The sequence below is a fragment of the Papilio polytes genome, unplaced genomic scaffold (assembly GCF_000836215.1).
Source record: "Papilio polytes unplaced genomic scaffold, Ppol_1.0 DF824058.1, whole genome shotgun sequence".
NCBI lineage: Eukaryota > Metazoa > Arthropoda > Insecta > Lepidoptera > Papilionidae > Papilio > Papilio polytes.
In genome coordinates this window covers 701,936-722,164 of record NW_013525146.1, presented here as the reverse complement: position 1 = coordinate 722,164, position 20,229 = coordinate 701,936, and the positions used below count along the sequence as shown (strand labels likewise).

The window sequence follows — 20,229 nt, the reverse complement described above, 5'->3', positions numbered from 1 at the left end:
TACTTAAAAACAACATAGTAATTGTGTCGAAGGAAACATGTATTTCAAGATATTTTGCGGCGTATGTACAATTGCGGAAATCTGCGGTGTTCGAGGATGAATCGCGTCTCGTTTCAAAATGTTTAAAATGTTTAGGTTTTAGGGAAAACATCGTTAGTTTCCTCAACTGTACTGTGCTATTTTTAAATTTTTCATCAATGAAGAAGAAATCAAGAATACAACGAAGTTTATCAAATTTCCTTACCTCTGATGCTACCATCATCATCATCATCATCTCCCTTGCCTTATCTTACTCCCGTAGGTTTTCGTCCTCCAAAGCACTCTATCATACGTCATCTCAGTCATCACTCCCTTCTTGATCATGTCACCTTTCACGCAATCCATCCATCTCTTTCTAGGTCTACCTCTACCGATGTACCCCTCCACATTTATTACTAACGTCCGTCTTGTTACATGCGATTCATCCCTTCTCATAATGCTCATACTCTAACCTTTTACTCCTTATTTTCTCAACCACTGGGACTACTCTCAAACTTCCTCTAATATAACATTTCGTATCTTATCCAATCGTGTTACCCCACACATCCATCTTAACATTCGCATTTCCGCTACATGTATTCTTTCATCCGTCCCTTTCACTGCCCAACATTCAGATCCATACATCATGACAGGTCTTACGACGGTTTTGTAAATTTTCCCCTTTATTTTAAGGGGAATATGCGGCTTACCTCTGATGCAACCGAAGTGAGGAAATGTTCAGCAACGTGCGCCGGCAGAATGTTCTCTAGTAAAATCTGAAAAGAATCATTTTATATACTTAAAAACCATCGATTTAGAAATTAATTCTAAGACCACAATTAAAATGTCAACTTAAAGGACCTTTATTATATTAGTACTAGCTGTTGCCCGCGACTTCGTATGGAATTAAAAAAACAAAAGTGAGTATCCTATGTGTTCTTCGAGACTATCGTTTACACCTATACCAAATTTCATGGAGATCCGTTCAGCCATTTAGGCTACAAACTCTAACAAACATCCATCCATCCATCCATACATCTAAACTTTCGCATTTATAGTACTAGTAAGATATGATATGATATATGATAGACTATACCTTATTAATTCCTCTCATAGTCTCGACCTCCTCCTGCTCCACCTTGAGCTTGTCCTTCCAGAGGAAGTCAGTCCGCGAGGTGAACTCGATCTGGCGGTCGAGGATGTGCAGCAGCGCCGCCAGGAACACCAGCACCAGCCCCGCCTTCGCGGAGTACGGCAGCATCGAGAACCTGGACCACGTTGCTATTACTATTCAAAAATTTCTTTAAAGATACCATCGAAATCGAAAACAGAAGTATCAAATTTACTCACTATTTGATCAGATACAAATGTTTTTTATGGCTTTGAGATGCTATCAATATCTCAATTAACTTGTTTTGAATAAACTAGCTGTAGCTCGCGACTTCGTCCGCGTGACATAATAAAAAGTAGTTATTTTAACGGCCTCTCGTGCTTTTAAACATATGGCGTTAATAGCTCAAATACAAGTTAACATACTAAGGAACTGGATTAGTATAGTCTCTTCTTTTGAATTACCCATTATTATACCCATTAATTTTTGTTCCTATTACCGCCTATTTTTAATTTCGAATTTTAAGCAATATAAAGCAGTATCTCATGAAAATATATTAATATTTGTGTTCCTAAAAGTAATAAATATGCATGAAAAGAACTAAAAGTTACATTAAAATGCTCGATGATATAATATTCTAACAAAGAAACGAGAGCACTTACGTGGTCAATGACGCCACAGTACGGAATATGTACTACAGACGGAGTCCACGGACGAATTTAATAATTATTCTTAAAATCGATGAGTTACAGACGAAATCAAGAGATTAATATTTGCAATATAAATGCATCTATATTTTTTCCAAAACAACCACTTGTGTAACTTTAATACATTGCAGGTAAATAGTAGTTTTCTAAATAGGTCGGTAATAGGTGCGTTTACGTTATTGCCTTTGTTACTCGCTGATAATATAGTTTTTAGGGTGAGTTGCACCATATCGTCGGTTACCGTTAAAGTTAAAATTATCTGTAACGGTAATATTTGGAATAACCTTAAAATTTACTAAGGGAGAGTTACATTAACTAACTATAAACCTTAACCAGCACATTCGCGATGGTTACGTCTGCGGATGTTCATGATATTCGCTACACCAGTTTTGCGCTGGTCAAAATGACGTCATATTTGACACTAATCATAACCGCCCGATTTTGGGCGGTTATAGTTAGCGTTACGGTTACTGTCAGTTCGGTAGTGTCAACTGTCACAAGCTCTTATCTTCAAAAGTACAAATAATGGAAAAAGTAATGGAAAAAGTAATGGATAAAGGAAATCTCTACTATTATCCTATACGTAATCCAGAAGAATAAAGTCTTGCGTGCTCGGAAATAATGGATTTCCAAGATGGAACTCGAAATTTGGCCAAACATTCAGTTTGGACAAATTTCGAGTGTCTAAGGCCTTAGCAACAGCGCTTGTCCCTTTTCTCTTATTTAAAAAAATGTACTCCATAAAAGGACAATTTATAATATGCATTGACAGGAATTTATAATATGCATATAATATGGAAAATAAATAAGATGCATTTATATTTGTATAATTTTATTGCTTCATTTTTGGCGCTACATATTTGAGTAGTAAAGTAAATACAGTTTCAATAATGGCCCAAACTAGTTTATTTTCTCAAGAGTGCCATTTTCTCCATCTCCGTGGGCAAAAAGTTTATGTCACTATAAAATACCATGCGTATGATACATAAATATATACGGCGAAACATGAATTTCCAAACATTTTAATTTACGTAAATGTCATTCTTGACACCAACTTGACACTTTAGTGACATTCAGGTTTAAATGTTTCCATTGTAAAAACGAAAAACACATAAAACCTCTGTGAGAATATGTTTTTGCACTTGTAACCCTATTATAACTTTTACGATAACCGGCGATTTGATGCAACTCACCCTTAATTGTAACTGAATTATTGAAAGCCTCCAGTTTTAGAGATATTTCAATATATACAGAGATTGAAATTTTACATATTTATAATATTAAGCATAGATTTTGACTTACTCTGTATCTATCTCTCCTTTCTGGTACTGGCTGAAGAGTTCAGCGGAGGCGAAGAGTGAGATGTGGCAGACGAGAGTGAGGATCATGAGGAGCAGCTTGAGGAGGAAACCCGCGCGCAGGAACACTGATATTGAAGCCAGCGTCAGCACCGAGCTGTAGATGAAACTCTGGAAATAACATACGAGCAAATATAAATCTATACTAATATAATAAAGCGTAAACACACTTCTTTGTTGCCTAAGATGTCAGCAATTACAGCATATTTTCGAATAACTCTTTTTTTAATAAAAAGCCCTACACTTGCGTCACGCTTTATGCTACATATTTTCACGCCGTTTAACTTAGGGGTAAATATTTTGTATTCCCCAATGTGGGAAAGAGACCATAAGTAAGTAAGAAGCAAGGTTGTCATGGTTTGTCATGTCATGTCATGTCAGTTTGACATTTGCTATTGACAATTTGACAGATGTAAACAATAAAATGAAATATTTATAATTCTATGCGGATAAAGTCGCATGGGAACAGCTAGGCAGTGATAAATGTCAAATGTATCTTAATAAAATATTAAGAATTAATAAAGTTAAGAATTTATTAGAGATTTCTTGACAAATAAAAAGTTTTTTATTTTATGAACAAGGCAATTTTCCCTAAATGACCACCGCGTGTTTCCGCGACTGTACATCGCCGAATATTTTGCCATAAGTTGGTATTTTAGTAAAAAACTCAATATCCTCACCGGAGCTGAATCGACGTCCACGAACAGAGGAACTCCAGTGATGTTTTCTGAATTGGTGCTGTTACTTGTACTCCATACTTCTTCTGGAAATTCTTGCACCAGGAATGTTTGGAACTGCAATTTATAATGATTCATCTATATTAATATTGTAAAGAGGAAATATTCGTATTTTTTCGCGTAAAAACTACACAGCCAATTTTAAAAGGACCATTAGAAATGTATATGTTATTATTTTTAAATTCCTCGTGGCCGAATTCGGGAGCAACAGCTTGTTTAGTTGTTTTATAGTATTTTTTTAAATACTTACCAGGTTAATAACAGCACAGGAACTAATCAAAAGTACAGTCACCAGAAACATTGTGAATCTGATGTAGCAATTGTGAGCCACAACCTGAAATTATAAAAATCATATTTTATAGAAATAAATCTTACTAATATTATAAATGCAAAAGTTACGATGGATGGATGTTTGTTAGCGTGTGTAGCCTAAACGGCTGAACGGATCTCCATGAAATTTAGCACAGGTTTAGAGCATAGTCTGGAAGAACACATAGTCTACTTTTTATCCCGGGAATAGTTACGGTTCCCGTGGGATTCATTAATTTAGTTTTTTAATGTTTACTCGATCATTCTGCAACGGTTCAACATATCTTATTGAAATTTGGCACAGATATAAAACAAAGTCTGGAGTACACATGGGATAAGATTCATCCCCGAGAAATGTCCGGTTCCTGGGATACGTAGCTTTTTGTAATTTATATAGTTCGTATGTTTTCTAATACCACGCGGGCTAAGTCGCGGGCAATAATTCGTTCACAATCAATTTTTTTAATACGTTAAATAAGGCCAAAGGAGCAAAATGTATTCAGAATATGAAGCATAAGCCCCTGTGGCCTAATGGATAAGGCATCGGCCTCCTAAGCCGGGGATTGTGGGTTCGAGTCCCACCAGGGGTATGACAATTCTTTTTATTCTATATTATATATTACTATTCTAATATTTTTGTATTTTTTTTTACTATTACTACTATCAAAGAAGCGAAAATTTAGATATATGGATGGATGTTTGTTTGTAGCCTAAACAGCTGAACAAATTTTAATGAAATTTGGTGTAGATGTAGAAGATAATCTGAAAGAACACAAAGAATTCTCACTATTTCTTTTTTTTAATTCCACGGAGACAAAGTTGCAGGCAAATCTAGTATTCACATAAAACAGTGGTATCCATATTATAAAGAGGAATTATTTGTATTTTTGTATGTATTAAATAGCCAAAAACTACTGGGCAGATTTTAAAATTCCTATAACCGTTAGAAAAGTAATTTATCTGTGAGTAGCATATTTTTTAATTTCACATGGGCAAAGTTGCGAGCAACAGCTAGTTAAAAATATTTTATTATATTAGGAAGGTTGAAATATGTAATGTTATTTTTGTTGTATCTATAAAAAATACTAATGAGAAATATTCACCTGTCCAGGTTTATAGCAGTTGTCGTAATCATCAGGGACGTCGGAGAAGGCGAAGCGTCCATCGCACCACGACAAGTAGACGAACACAATAAGGGTCAGCAGAGTGGGGCCGAACGCCGCGTACATTACTATACTCCTGGAAAATACAAATACATTATAAAATTAGCAGAATTATTGCAGAAACATAACAGATGGTCTTTTAATTTCTATGGTTTCTTTTAATGTTATAAAAATATCTGAAAACCTCATAACTAATTGTTACACTTTTAACAAAAATAATGAGAAGAGAATTGTAATTTAACGGCACATAAGAAGAAAAAAAAAATTTGCACTCTTATTCCGAAATGCAGTCTGTTTCAGATTTATTTAGAAATAGCTTTTGCTTTGTGCCTTCGCGAAGAAAAATAAAACAAAAGTACGTGTTCTTCCAAACGATTCTTTACATCTACCCTGATTTCATCGAAATCCGTCCAACCATTTAGCCTCAAAACTCTAACAAACGTCCATCTGAATATTACTAGCTTTTGGCCGCGAATCTCAACATCTATACAAACCATCGAGATCCCTCCAACAGTTTAGGCTACAAATTCTAAGAAACACTTGAACTTTCGCATCAATATTATTAAGGGTCTGTCCCACCAAACTGCAAATTATCTAATAACAATCGAACGTGTAAAATACGAGATATCGGGATTTTTTTCCTTATGTGTGAAGTCATTTTTAAGCTATTACCTCTATCAGTGGTGGGACAGGCCCTAAGATCTTCTATGTTGCACGTATCTACTTACTTAGGCACGGTGAGCAGTTGTATAAGTGCCAGCAGCACAAAGAGCGCAGTGGCGCACGCCACGTTGTACTTGAAGTGGTCGTCGGCCTGGTCCCTGTACTGGCGCTCCTGGTCCCCGCGCGAGAACCACAGCGTGGCCCTGCTCATGCCCTCGGCGCTGCCGCCGCACTCGCAGCACGTGCGCTGCGGCAGCAGGTTCTGTTCTATCATAGCGAGGCTCTGCAATGCCATTGCTACGTTTCAAAACACTTATCTTGTTTCTTACACATTTTCTGTAACCTAACCGTAATTTTTTTTCTCTAACAATGTATACCTATAACTGGTCTATAACTTATCTGTTGGTGTACTTATAAATAAATAAATAAAGTACTAGCACTGCGTATTCGGGGATTTAAAAAGTACCCTATGTCTTCAAGACTATCTTACTAATATAAATGCGAAAGTTTAGATGTATGGATGTTTGTTAGAGTTTGTAGCTTAACGGATTTCGATGAAATTTGGCATAATATAAATTTTTAAAGGATAGTCTGGAAGAACACATAGGCTATTTACTTTTGTTATTTTTAATTCCACGCAGAGTCGCGGGCGAAAGCTAGTTCTCTATGCTTATGACAAATTTTATCGAGATCCTTTTATTAGTTTAAGCTATAAAATCTAACAAAAATCCAGCTAAACTGTCATATTCACGATATAACTAGCTGTTCCCATGCGACTTCATCCACACAAAATTATGAAAATTTTATTTTATTGTTTACATGTCAAATTATCAATTACAAATGTCAAAATGACATGACATGACGCTGACAATCCATTGCAACCTTGTTTCCTTGATGTTGGCAGCAACTTAAGTTCTCATTCCCACATTACAGTTGTTATCCAAAATATTTACCAACAAAGAAGTGTGTGTTTACGCTTTAATATAATAGTATAGATATTAAAATTCTTAAGGAATTATAAATATTAGACTTCCACAATATTCGTTCGTTTAGTCTAGACTTAAAATTTAACATTAATTATAAGAAAACAAAAAAAAACATTTACCGATATACCGATGTTTTTAGCTAGTGTTGAATCCGTTATATTCGCAAAAGGCTTATCAGCGCCCCAACATTCCACGTATTTAGTCATCTTGCTGGAAGGACGGGATCGGGAAGGCACGCCGGGAGTCGCTGCAATGAAAAATTATAATTTCTTTAGACATTATCAACTTGCCCTTATCCCTTATTAGGGTCGGCACAGTATGTGCTGCATACATCTCTATCAGCCATCATATCTGAATCCACTCCTTCTTTAAGCATATCCTCTTACACACAATCCATCCATACTTTCTTCGGTCTTCCTCTTCCTTTGTAGCCATCTACATTTATTCTTTTCTTTCTGGTTTATATCCCTATCATCTCGTCGCATAACATCGCTCTGTTAACATCAACCAATTATATCATAGACAATAGAAAAAAAGTAGATGCTTGAAATACAATGACGTACAAGATGTTTGATTAACGTAAACAAGGCATGCCACAATTGTTCGTTACTCTGTTTTTGTTTTATAATCCAAATAGTTGTACAGTATCATGAATACGTCTTCGTGTATTAAAATGTAGGGCGTCGGTGGCTCAGTGGTTTAAGCACTTGACTTGTAATCTACAGGTCTTGGGTTCGAATCCCGCCATGTACCAATGTGATTTTCGATTTTTCATATGTACATAATTTACCCGACGTTCTTACGGTGAAGGAAAACATCGTGATGCCTGCTCATATCGGCGAAGAAATTCCAAGATATGTGTGAAGTCAACCAACACTTGGCCAACGTGGTTGACTATGGCCTAGTCACCCCGTATTAGGGTAGGCTCCGAGCCCCTCGGTGGGGACGTATAGTGAGCTGGTGGTGATGGTGATGATATATTAAAATGTGGACAAAAATTATCTATTATATGCCTTTATGTTTTAGTGATGGCATAATCGATGGCAATGGACAACCGCAATACTAGAGAAACTATTAGATGCGTTGCCGGCGTTCGAAGGTATATTCGTTTCACGAAAGGCCCTAAGTCGTAATTCTTGAATGATTTTCCTATTACGATTCTAATATAAGGAAACATATTATGTGTTACAATAAAAATGTGGTTGACGCATTTCAAAGGCATTTAGTGACAAAAGTAATTACGTTGTAAAAATAATGTTAATAAAGTATACCATTGTCCTATTATCAGAAAACATCAAGGTTACCTTTAATTATAATGTTAATTAAATTTAACAAGAGAATGTCGCGTGCGTTTTCTACTGATATTATTTCGAGTAATTAAGATTGTACAAATTTTTTTATATGACGACCATATGACTTAAAAAAAATTAAAAAAAACAGACGAATTGAGTACCTCCTTCTTTTGGGATGTCGGTCAAAAAGACATTATTTTATTAAATTATGCGTAGGTATTATACTTTGATTGACTTTGCGTTTTTTGTAATTATAAGGAGTAAGGAATGTCAGTTTTTTTATTACTAAAATGACGTCACACATCAAAAGTGCGAAATGGTGTTTTGTGCATAACATTTCATGCTGACACTAAATTAGTCATATGTAAAATTCACACGAAACAATAACAGAAACAACCTGTGTAGTTTTGGTGCAATTTATATAAATAGACAGGACTTCATGAATAAATGTGTTATCTGTGCTAAAAAGTGGAATTATGGACAAACATACTAATATTAAAAATGTATATATGAAAAACAGATCTCAATGAAATTTAGCACAGATATAGAACATAGTCTGTAAGAACACAGGCTATGACAAAAGTTTATTTATAAAATGTATTTGCCATAATTGTATTGTTATATCTTGTATTTAGTTTTGTCTGTATGTTTGAATTTTGTTTACATACAAATCGATTTAAACACATTATTTACAACAGGGGAGCAAACTAATTTGTGTTAAAAACTAACTGGGAGATTCCATCGACATTGTACTTATCATCCTAAAGAATAGCGTTGGTCGCGCTGCTTCCACATCTTGGTGCAAATCAATCACGCTTTCTAAACAATAAATTATTTCAATAAATATTAAAATATTCTTCAATCTATTTCAAAGTAGCTTTATTAACTAAATTGAAAATAAACAACAAATAGCCTTGTCTAGACTTCTCTGGTATAGACAAGTTAATTGCTTAATTTTAGTCTTGATAATTGTAAATAAATTTATTCATAATTAAATATCGATAATTGTACTTAAAATCTTATAAGTTTTGTATACTTGAGTTGTTTACTTAGACTTCCCATGTCGAGCTTTTAAGATCTAATTATGTTAGTAATTATTGGTTGAAGACTCCAAGTGAAAAATCCTTTTGATAAAGAAATGTCAAATGCACTTCCCTTCCTCTTTTTAGAGAATAATTAAAGTAACGTACTAAGAATTTTCTATAGATATTGCTAAAATGAATCTTTATAAAAGTAATCAAAACCTAGAAAGAAACATAACGTCATGAATTCGAAATAATGTTTACATATTGCGTGTTTTTATCTTACCTGTGCCCATGATAGGACTGATGGCACCAATAATGGATCCACTTCGACTCTTCGGTTTAGTGCTGATTGTAACACCATTGCCGAGTCCTTCTCCTGTAGTGTTATTTTCAAAAGCAACAGTGCGAGGTCCTTCTACTTTAACTGATGCTCTACGACTGATTTCTGAAAAAAAAAATACAGACGAATTGACAACCTACTCCTTTTTGAAGTCGGTTAAAAAAATTGCAGACCTTAATAAGGTTCAAATAAGTTTGCTATTCTTACCTCCAGGATATCGTAGAGACTCAGATCTGAGCACTTTAGTGGGCTCCTGTTCCACAAAGCTGTGCTGCGAGGGAGCAGGACTGATGTTGTCCCGCGGCTTGGTCGGTGACACGTCCTGGTATAAGGAGGAGACGACGCTCGCCTTACGGTCTACTGTGCACACAGACAGACGTCCGTTCTCTGCTACACCTGATGGTTTCTGGAAGACGATGAACAATAAAAACTCATATTGAGATGAAATTCGATACGTTTATTTTCCCTAAAGTGTCATAGAATTAAAGTTAAATCGTTTTGTTTTAGAATTAACGAATCTAGTGTTTTTTATAGAATAAGTCAAATGAATAGTGGTTGGTATCCTGCTAAATTTTCTTGGGAATTATAATTTTCATCGTTAATAAGCCCAATCAAAGAGTAAGATTACTTGGTTATTACATCGGGAAATTGGAACTGATAATAAATAGCGTTGTGGTTTCAGAATTCAACCTTTATTATGTTGACCGTTTCATAAAATTGAAAGATTAAAGAAAGGGGTAAATATTGTAATACATAAAATTTAAATTGTAAAACCTCAATTCACTCAAACCCAAAATATGAAAAAGGTGATATCCTGAATTCAGATAATTTCAGTTTGCCAAGATTAATATGTACCACAAATGTTAATAAAACTAAAGTTTAATGTAATTATGGTAAAAGTAATTACCAAACAGCTGCGTACAAACTTTCCCTTTCAAGAACATCCAAGAAACATTACAAGATATCTGAGTGGACAGTTTCGAAGTAATCAATTATAACATTGAAAATGGTGAACCAAAACATCACAATATTCCAACTTCCCAACAAATTGGATTAAAACGGTAACAGCTTCCGACATTGTGACCACAATAACATCAAGTTGTCGCCAGTCGGACGAGACTCAGACAAATTGCTCTGAATAATCCTCAGCTTGCGGACCCTAATTTAATTTTAAGATCAAAATGGCGGACTATCTGCGATTGTGCGAGTGCCGGTGACATTACGAGACGAGATCGAGACGATAAATAAAATATTAATGAAACGCTCAAATCTTTTTTTCTTTAATCAAGATTTTTCATTTCCGATATCCAACCATCTTAATTGTTGTCAGAGATTCAATTTTAATTAAAGCTTTATAAAGCTTTTTAGGATGGATAAAAAAGTTTTTCTCGATTTACGAATGGTCGAGAGAATTTTAAATAATTATACTCTTAGTACCTTATTTATTGGTCCTTTGTTGGCATGATAAACTCACTTCAATATGGAATAAATAGTTAACACTGCTTCGAATAAGAAAAAAATATTAATTATCGAGTCGTAGATCTATAAATGTCTTTCCCAATGCCTGCAGAAAACATTAAATCCGCACTTCCGTCGGTATTAACCTCAGCGCTTTCATTTGAACGCGGCAATTGACGTCAGAGGTTTTTTCCTTTTTCTTCGCTGTATTCGTAATTAAGATTCTCCCCTTGTACTTTGATCTAGGTGTGATTTTATTATATTTATTTTCAGTACCATCTCAATTATTTTTATTTCTAGCTAGCACTTATTGTGTTTGAATTTTAACGTTTTAAAACATTGAAAAACTGACTTATTTATAAGTAGTAAGATTGAGGTTAAAAATAAGAACGATACGACCAATATATGACTTAACTAGCTTTCGCCCGCGACTTCATCCGCGTGGAATTAAAAAAATAAGCAACCTATGTGTTCTTCCAGACCATCCTCTACATCTATGCCAAATTTCATCGGAATCCGTTCAGCCGTTTAAGCTACAAACACTAACAAACATTCATACATCCATCTAAACTTTCGCATTTATAATATTACTAAGAGTAAGAAGTAAGATAACTCTTAACATAGCAGTAACTTTAAGTACAAAGGTGTGTCATTACCAATAAATCATTTTTATTAGCAACTAAAAACTTTGTAAGAAGTAATTCCCACTATAGTTGTGGTAATCCATCTTCTGGCAATAATTCACGACATCGCTAAAAGCACCATCTCTCAGGAAGCATCAATCATGGGCCAAAGTTGTGCTTGTCTTTAGATTACTTCAAATATACTTCTGGAAGATTCTTCAATATATAGGGACATTATGAAACAATTTAAGTTAAAGATTAAGCAAAAAGAAAAAGCTATACCGCATTTTCTTCTTCTAAATTAAGTATCTTTAAGTGAAAAGAGTAAGTACACTTTGATACAATTTCAAATTACATAACATGTCTGATAGAATCCTTTTTTATTAGGAACTAGCTGTTGCTCGCGACTTTTCCCGCGTGAAATTAAAAAGATGGTCAATGTCACTCACTGATAACTGTTAGGAACAAAATTAGTACCGTGCTGTAGAATCGGCGCAACTCTAGATTATCGGCATAAACGTGATGTCCCTAGCTGACAGCTGTCAATGACACTAGAAGTATGGATAGAATGGCGCGCAACCTGACCTGGGTCTGGACGAGAAGTGTTGCTCTGAGTTTAAAGCGACAGTATCAATTAAATGTTGTCTAAAATAACGTAGGTTTTTTAATGGTGAAAGATTTTTTTTAATCAGCCCAGTAGTTTTTGAGTTATTTCAATACATACAAAAATACAGATTCATAATTTTATAGTATGCATTTCTCAAAAAATATAACATCAACTGTAAAGTACTTATATCATGTCTTATGTAAAGAAAAAATCTGACAAGAGTTTCAAGATACTCAGTAAACTTTTAATTAGAGACCGCAATTTGTATAAGTTAAAAGTTCTTTTGCTATTCATTTTCAAAAGGTAAGGCAAGAACGGATTCGGCTCGTTAAGAATTCTGTATCAGGCGTTTCAAAAATGTACAACGTATTCGAGTTTGGATAAGTTACACAACTGGGAATAAAAACATTGACGGCTGAAATTCTGTCGCTTTTAAATATTTCTTGTCTATATTTTTTATTTACTTAGTTTCTCCTACAATTTAGATAATTTTCTAAGTATTCTAATGCGATTCGACTATCAGCAAAATTCTGCGTAAAACAGAAAAATCACTTTGACTAATTTACATGTAAATCTAAGCACGATGTCATGCAAATTGCTTGTTTGTCCATTTTGTCGTCCATTTAATACGATACTGTTGACCTTTGGCGTTTTAATTCATATTGTGGATTTGAAAAGCATCAAATCTTACTAATATTATAAATGTGAAAGTTTAGATGGATGGATGTTAGAGTTTGTAACCTAAACGGCTAAACGGATCTCGATGAAATTTGGCATAGACGTAGAGGATAGTCTGTAAGAAGACATAGACTACTCAGTTTTTTTTATACCATGCGGACGGAGTCGCAGGCGAAAGCTAGTATCACATAAATGTAAAAATTAGTTAATAAAAAACACTATGTGATTACTTACCCTGGGAGGTACGATAAGGTAGGTCTCCACCTTGTGGTCAGCAAGGTACCCTTCCCTAGAAGCGCCTTCTCCTGGTTCCACCTCAAATCTACCTCCCAACTGCAGCATAGTCGCTTTAGTGATATGGACACGTCTGCAATTATAGTACGATCCTAGTTTATTACCACTATAAAGGATCTTGATGCCTTAAGTGTTAACAGTTCTAGAAACATCCTTTATAATTATGTCCTGCACCAAACAACAGAGAAAAGTCACTGGAACTGAAAAACACTGATACAATCCCAAGTTCATCTCTTTTTTAATCAAAGATACTGAAAGGGACGGCTATATACAAGTTACAAAGGAAAAGACACGTTCAGCATAACAGTGATTAATATTACTTAGTTTGTCTCACCCAGCAATCCCTCCTGATTCCATGTGGTTGGCAAGCGTGACATCGTCGCTCCAGACATCAAACTGCCACTTCCGAAGCCCCAGGACTCCGCACAGCACGTTGCCCGTGTGGATGCCAATGCGCATATCTACGTTGAAACCGGTTGCCTCGCGGACGAACCTAAAACCAAGCTTATTATGATAAAATGGCTAACGAAATTATAATAACAAGTCTTAAATCTATACTAATATTACAAAGAGAAAAGATTTATGTATTAGATTCACGTAAAAACTACTTCGCTGATTTTAAAATATCTTTCACCATTAGAAAGGTAATTTATATTTGAGTAACAAAGGCTAGGACAGGTAGGGAATAGGTAGACCTAGAAAAAAAGGGTTGGTTTCGTGAAAAGTGTCATGATCAAAAAAGAAGTAATGACTAAGATGACGTATGATAGAGTTATTTGGAGGACAAAAACCTGTTGCGCTGACCCTACCGGAGTAGGATAAAGAGGAAGATGATAAAGAGTAGTTTAGAGGGTGATGTTTTTTATTATTTTTAATTTCACCCGGGCGAAGAAGCGTGCGACAGCTAGTATTACTAAGGGAAATGAATACAAGAGAGAGAATACACTAACCGTATCGCGTCAATCATCTGCAGGCCCATATTGACGCAGTTGTATGCGTGGTTTGGCCGCGACACTGGCAGCCCTGAGACGCAATAGTAGCAATCGCCGAGGATCTTGATGCGCATGCACTGGTTCTCCTGTTATAATAAATAATATAAAAAAATAGAATAAAACACTAATTATTGGCCAAAAAAAATACAAAAATAAAAACAAAATTTACAGAACTTATTTTAAAAAATGTTACTTGTCACTATCGCTGATTACGCTTGGAGGAATACAAAACTATCTAACCGTAAAGGACAAGTAATTGTGCCAACCTACTGTGACTATAGATTTTAGGCTACAGGCTACAGTATATAGCCAAATTTCATCGAAATCCGTTCAACCGTTTAGGCTACAAACTCTAACAAACATCCATCCATCCATCTAAACTTTCGCATTTAAATTATTAGTATGATTAAAATAACCTAAAAATTACTGGACCTATTTTTTATATTTTTATTTTCACGCGGATGAAGTCGCGAACACTACTAGTAATAAATAACTAAAAGGTAAACGAAATGTTTGCTGTTGTTTTAATAAATTATTACCAACAGATAAATAACACACAAAATAAACTAAATTTTAACATCACGATATAAAATTCACATGCATTCGGATACAATTTATGTTTGTTCAAAGTTAATTAATAACGCGCTGACATTTGATGACAAGATTCGGTGTGTTAATTAAAATAATTACGCTTGTTTTGAATTAACAGAAATAACTTTACAAAATAATAGAAAATACATATTTATCTATAGTAACTATACTTATTATTTGATCGATCTTCAACTCTTAAAAGTTTCTCAAATGTACTTGACATCGATTGCATGAAAGCACTCCTTTGTATGTGAGTCTGCTTAGTAGCCTTACTAAAGGGAGTACTATTTTATGTGCCTCTGCTTTTGTATGAAGACTTTTCATCGACATTTTTAAGTTCTCTAAAATTTAACCAGCAAATTAGTTTACTGGCATCACGTGAAAGATAACGAAGGGATTTCGATATCAAAAATCCCCTAATGCTTGTTAAATTCACTAACATGTTCTAAACTTAGTTCCCTAAGCAGACCTCAAATATTTGAACAAGCCGAGTCTCGACTGGAAGCCTTAACTCTAGTGTTAACAGAACTCTCGTGAGAAACTTTAACCACGTAGAATATGTGGAAATTTCTGTTACAAATTTTCATACTAATACTTGTGAAATTTTCATCGTTAATAGTTTCAGAATTAACTAGAAATTTCAACTAAATGATTAAAACTATTTAAGCAAATCTGTATTGCACACCTTTTTAATTACTTTTTTCGTCATAATAAAATAAAAAAAATACTGCCTACAATATTAAAATATTTGATAACCGTTTTTCGAACGCTAAAAAAAGAAAAACATCCGGGTCGTTGTATAAATTACGATAAAGTACCTTCAAAAATTGGAAGTGAATGTTTATTGGGAGACTGTTTTCAGTATTAAGAGTGGCACGAGGCAAAAATAATCCTAAAATACACCTTTTCCAATTATCACATCGAAATAAAAAGAGGGAATACCGGCTTATTTGTAATCAGTTTTGTGAGAAATTTCTAAATTTCAGCATTTTTTCATTTTTAGAATCTCCATAATCGATATGTATATCATAAGAAAATCTCTTGTTACATTATTTTATAACAATAGTTAGGATAGGATAGTTCACGTATTTTCAGCAAATCTCTAAAAAAAGAAAACATATAATTTACGTCACTTAATTTATAAATGTAAACTAGTACCATTGATGAAATCTTCTTTATTTGCTGATAAACACACACTATATAAAAAAAAGATAAAAACGTTACAACTTTGCTGGCTTTACATTTTGCATTTTCATTCGCGCCTAAACAGCGTTGTTTTTTTAAATCTTGTCTAATGTTTTCTTGGCGGCCAGTATGATATAAAATATTTATCCACAATATTTTAACAACTTATAATTTCAATTTTACACTTATCTGCTATAGAAATAATGTTACTATTTTCTCCAAATATACTTTTACTTTTAAATAAAAGTAAATAAATTTACAATTGTTGTCAGCGCCATCTAGTATCATAATTTCTTATTACAATTTTATTATCTTTGATGATTAATTAATATATTTACAGCTAGCATTTTACTGAGCTATATTTTATACTATACATTAAAATTGATTTTGTTGTTACTGTTAACAATGTTCAAAACATTTCAGTACTGCCTTAGTTCCAGCCTAAACAAACTGTAACTTTAACAAAAGCCCAATAGCTTGCCGTTGTTAGTTGTTCCGGACGAAACTAAAATAAATAACAATCGTTGTACGTTACGGTTTTAAAGTTTTAATATATTCATTTTGCATTGTCTATTCACAGTTTACCGTTGTACCTGTCTAGAAGTTTTACAAAATTTTACTAACGACGCTGTTTCGTGACTAATAAATTTTTGTGTTTGTTTCCCATTACCTTCTATAAATTTAACCGGCTGTTAGTTTTAGTGTAAATCGTAGACAAATGTTGTTAATAGTATTCGTTGCACCTATAAAAAAATGCCGCTAAATCCTAATTCGAGGGGATTGCTTTGAATTTCTTACAGGCGCAATAAATGATTCAACTTCAGTGATAGTAAATGTCATACCTGGGCGATCTGATCGAATCTTCCGAATAGTTCATTGAGTGTCTTAACCAAATCTGAGGCGCTGAGTCGTTCAGAGAGTGGTGTAAAGTTGACGATGTCCGCGTACAGAATGCTGACGTTGTTGTGCCGCTGCACGTGCATCTCGTGGAAGCGAGTTTGCTTCGACGTGTCGGCGCACGCGTCCGCCATCTTTAACATTATCGATCTTTTCACCTGGAAATAAATATATTGTTAGATCTTAGTTTTAAATAATGCAAATAAAACATTGGTACATCACTCGATAAGTTGACATTAAATTTTTTGGTGTAAAATAAAAATAATGTGAATTATTTACAGTAGATTTGCTTTCATTGTTCTGCAGGCGTCCCAATTTATATTATAGTTAAAGCCTGACATAATGTAAGTGAGCCAAAACCTTCAAGGGTTGAGATTAAAATATCAATCAAATGGTATGACGGGAAAGTAAGCTCTAAGATTCCCATCTGTATAATAAACAATTAAAAGACTACAAACAGGAGGCGCGTACGGTAAACCGGAACAAGTCCGTCAAAGGAAATTGTAAAAAACGTAAGCCAGTTTATCTTAATTTAATATTACAGTCCTTTCTTTAGCACTAAATGATTCCTTACTAACAATTTAATACGTGAAATTTGAAAGCGAAAGTGTGATGGTTAAATTTTAGACTCTTTTCTATGAAGGAAAAGATGGGAAGAAGAAGAAGGGAAGTTATTTAACAGTGGAGGAGACTAATAGAAAGGGAAACATCCTTTTTATATGCGTCCCCTACACGATTATCGAGTTGAATACATTTTCGTCAAATCGACGAGTACATTTAACATAAACAATGTCACAAGGCTAACTTGTTTTATTGAGGTTATTGTATATTGTCCTCATATATGGAACATACAATTGTAATATTAATTATCGAAAACTGTTATCATTTCACTAAACCGCACTCAGGAAAGAAACAGATTGTAAATAAAAGGAAATAACGCTAACTAATAAATTTTAGTGTAAATTACTCATGGAATTCCCTATTTAAATTTACATGGCGATATTTTTTTCGTATTTCCTTTGCCTGCATTGATAATATATTTGCTAAACAATTTTGTTTTGAAAAAAAAAAACACAAAAAGCTGGATTTAAATAAATTTAATATACTTTACCTTTTGTTATTGAACCATATTTTAGTTATTTTTAATTGAAAATATGATGAGATATATCTAAATAGTAACTCCTGGTCATTTATTTGTCTTATTGCATCTGCATATTGTTTTAAGTTCGGAAATAATTATTGTTTGGCAGATTTAAACACTTATTACCAACCTAAATGGCCTATTTTATAAAGGTGCAGTGATAGAACTGTCTTAAAGTGTTTTCAATGATTTTGTATTAAAATCCGAAACAATGTCAAGTGATATTTTATATTCGTTACGCATAAATTTCGTTACTACACGATGTTTAAATATAATATATTAAGTAGAATACATTACTAGGACGATAAACGACGACGTACGAATTTCTATACAAAGCTCGCTACATACATCGAATGTTCAGTTGGAACTATCAGTAACTGTAAGCTTAAACTACATCAATTCACCTATGCTTGAATGATATCGAATGACCCCTACCATTGGAACTGTGGATCCCCTGTCTCGTTCACTTCATTTGTTATTTCAAATAGTAAATTCGAATTTCAAATTTCATTCGCCAGTATAGTGCGTCAGAGATGAATGTTTATCATTCTCTCAACCGTCAACGGATGTGCGTGCGACTTAAATTACATTTTAGTTGTGTGCGTACGTGACATAAGACTTGTAACGAAACACCGAAACCGGGTCATTGTCATACCTTTCCCTACAGAGAACTGTTCCATTTGAGTCATCCAAAATTTAATCAGTAGAGAAAAATAAATTCACAGTAGTTACTAAAAAAAACCTTTATTAAACTATCCCGTTTAGTCGCGCTTTGATTCCTATGATCTTATATGAAGGTGCGCATACTACTCTATTTTTGGTTGTACAAGTAAACAGTTGAATTGGCTGCATAATAATCAACAATCGCACAACAGTTGTACGATAGTTTAATCACAGGTGTGCGCACGATTTAAATGTTAGATAATATATCTCTTACTTATCAAAACCTTTACTTTTATTCTTTTTCTTTACAGTTCACTATTTTAAGGAAAATGACTAAAATAAATGATGACAATAAAGGCTATTTAACCGAAATATTACAATGGTTATGTACTGTATATAAATGTATGGATATTAAGCGTCTGCGTTTAGTAAGTATTCCTGAAGGTCCATTCGTGCAGACCGGAGCATATATCATATAAAATTTAAAAAATAAAGTTGAGCTTTACTCGATTGCAATAAGGTTTAATTTTACTTGACACGTCTTTACTTATCAAAACCAAACGTCTAATAGAATTGGAAAGAAAAACTAAACCTTGTTCGAATGCAATAAAGCTCAATATTGTTTGATATAGAAATCAGTTATGCTCTATGCTTCGGTCTATGTGAACGGCTGTTGAGATGGCATAGCGTGTTATGTAAACAATAACAATTATAACAAACAATTCTTAAAACCTGAATGACTTATCTACTGATAAATATTCTTGGAAATAAATATGATTTTAGAAAGAGAATAATCATAAAGGAGTTTAAAGTGGACTTACACAAGACTTTGAAACGCAGACATTTTTTTTTGTATCAACAATGGAATCCGACCTTAGATATTAAACATAGCATTTTTTAAAACAGTAGAACCTAGATAAGTTAAAATCCAAGGGAAACACAAAATATTTTAAGTTATAGAGGTTTTAAGTTATCAAGAGTCTATGTTACAGAGGTTTTGGGCACTGATGGGAAGGGAAGATATTATTTTTTGAAGTTATAAAGGTTTTTAAGTTACCGAGGTTCTACTGCAATATAATAATTTTCTTTATCATTTACAATGTTAATTATTTATTTTCACATTAAGTAATAAGTAAATGAATTAACTAATTGTAATAACTTTAACTTCAAGAAATAAATATTTACAAAATGAACTTTGCCAAATAAATTAATTAATATCAATGATTAGTTAATTATGTAAGAGGTCATTACAGTGGTAGTGCCCGCTTTAATATCTTAGCACGAATGGGTCGGCACGCCCGGTGTAATACCACGACCACACAGAAGACAGGCGTGAAATGGAAACAATTCCGTGTTTCGTCTGATGAGTGTGGTGCCGGAGGCCTAATTTA

At 33.9% G+C, this 20,229-nt stretch overlaps 1 protein-coding gene and 1 non-coding gene across 3 annotated transcripts in view; one reads left to right on the top strand and one right to left on the bottom strand.

Annotated features, from left to right (window-relative positions):
• Nucleotides 1-20,229, bottom strand: part of LOC106100281 (adenylate cyclase type 2-like) — a 98,161-nt gene that overhangs the window by 3,967 nt on the left and 73,965 nt on the right. For both annotated transcript variants that reach the window (XM_013279092.1, XM_013279093.1), the window contains exons 6-19: nucleotides 16,980-17,192; nucleotides 14,320-14,447; nucleotides 13,704-13,862; nucleotides 13,310-13,442; nucleotides 9,917-10,115; nucleotides 9,653-9,814; nucleotides 7,172-7,299; nucleotides 6,132-6,349; nucleotides 5,344-5,479; nucleotides 4,182-4,265; nucleotides 3,875-3,988; nucleotides 3,139-3,305; nucleotides 1,115-1,286; nucleotides 729-794 (exon numbers count right to left, since the gene is read on the bottom strand). In XM_013279092.1, the coding sequence (XP_013134546.1) occupies nucleotides 729-794; nucleotides 1,115-1,286; nucleotides 3,139-3,305; nucleotides 3,875-3,988; nucleotides 4,182-4,265; nucleotides 5,344-5,479; nucleotides 6,132-6,349; nucleotides 7,172-7,299; nucleotides 9,653-9,814; nucleotides 9,917-10,115; nucleotides 13,310-13,442; nucleotides 13,704-13,862; nucleotides 14,320-14,447; nucleotides 16,980-17,192 (2,079 nt within the window). The remainder of the gene's footprint in view (nucleotides 1-728; nucleotides 795-1,114; nucleotides 1,287-3,138; nucleotides 3,306-3,874; nucleotides 3,989-4,181; nucleotides 4,266-5,343; nucleotides 5,480-6,131; nucleotides 6,350-7,171; nucleotides 7,300-9,652; nucleotides 9,815-9,916; nucleotides 10,116-13,309; nucleotides 13,443-13,703; nucleotides 13,863-14,319; nucleotides 14,448-16,979; nucleotides 17,193-20,229) is intronic.
• On the top strand, nucleotides 4,758-4,830 carry Trnar-ccu. Its single transcript has one exon. It is a non-coding gene; the product is annotated as a tRNA-Arg (tRNA).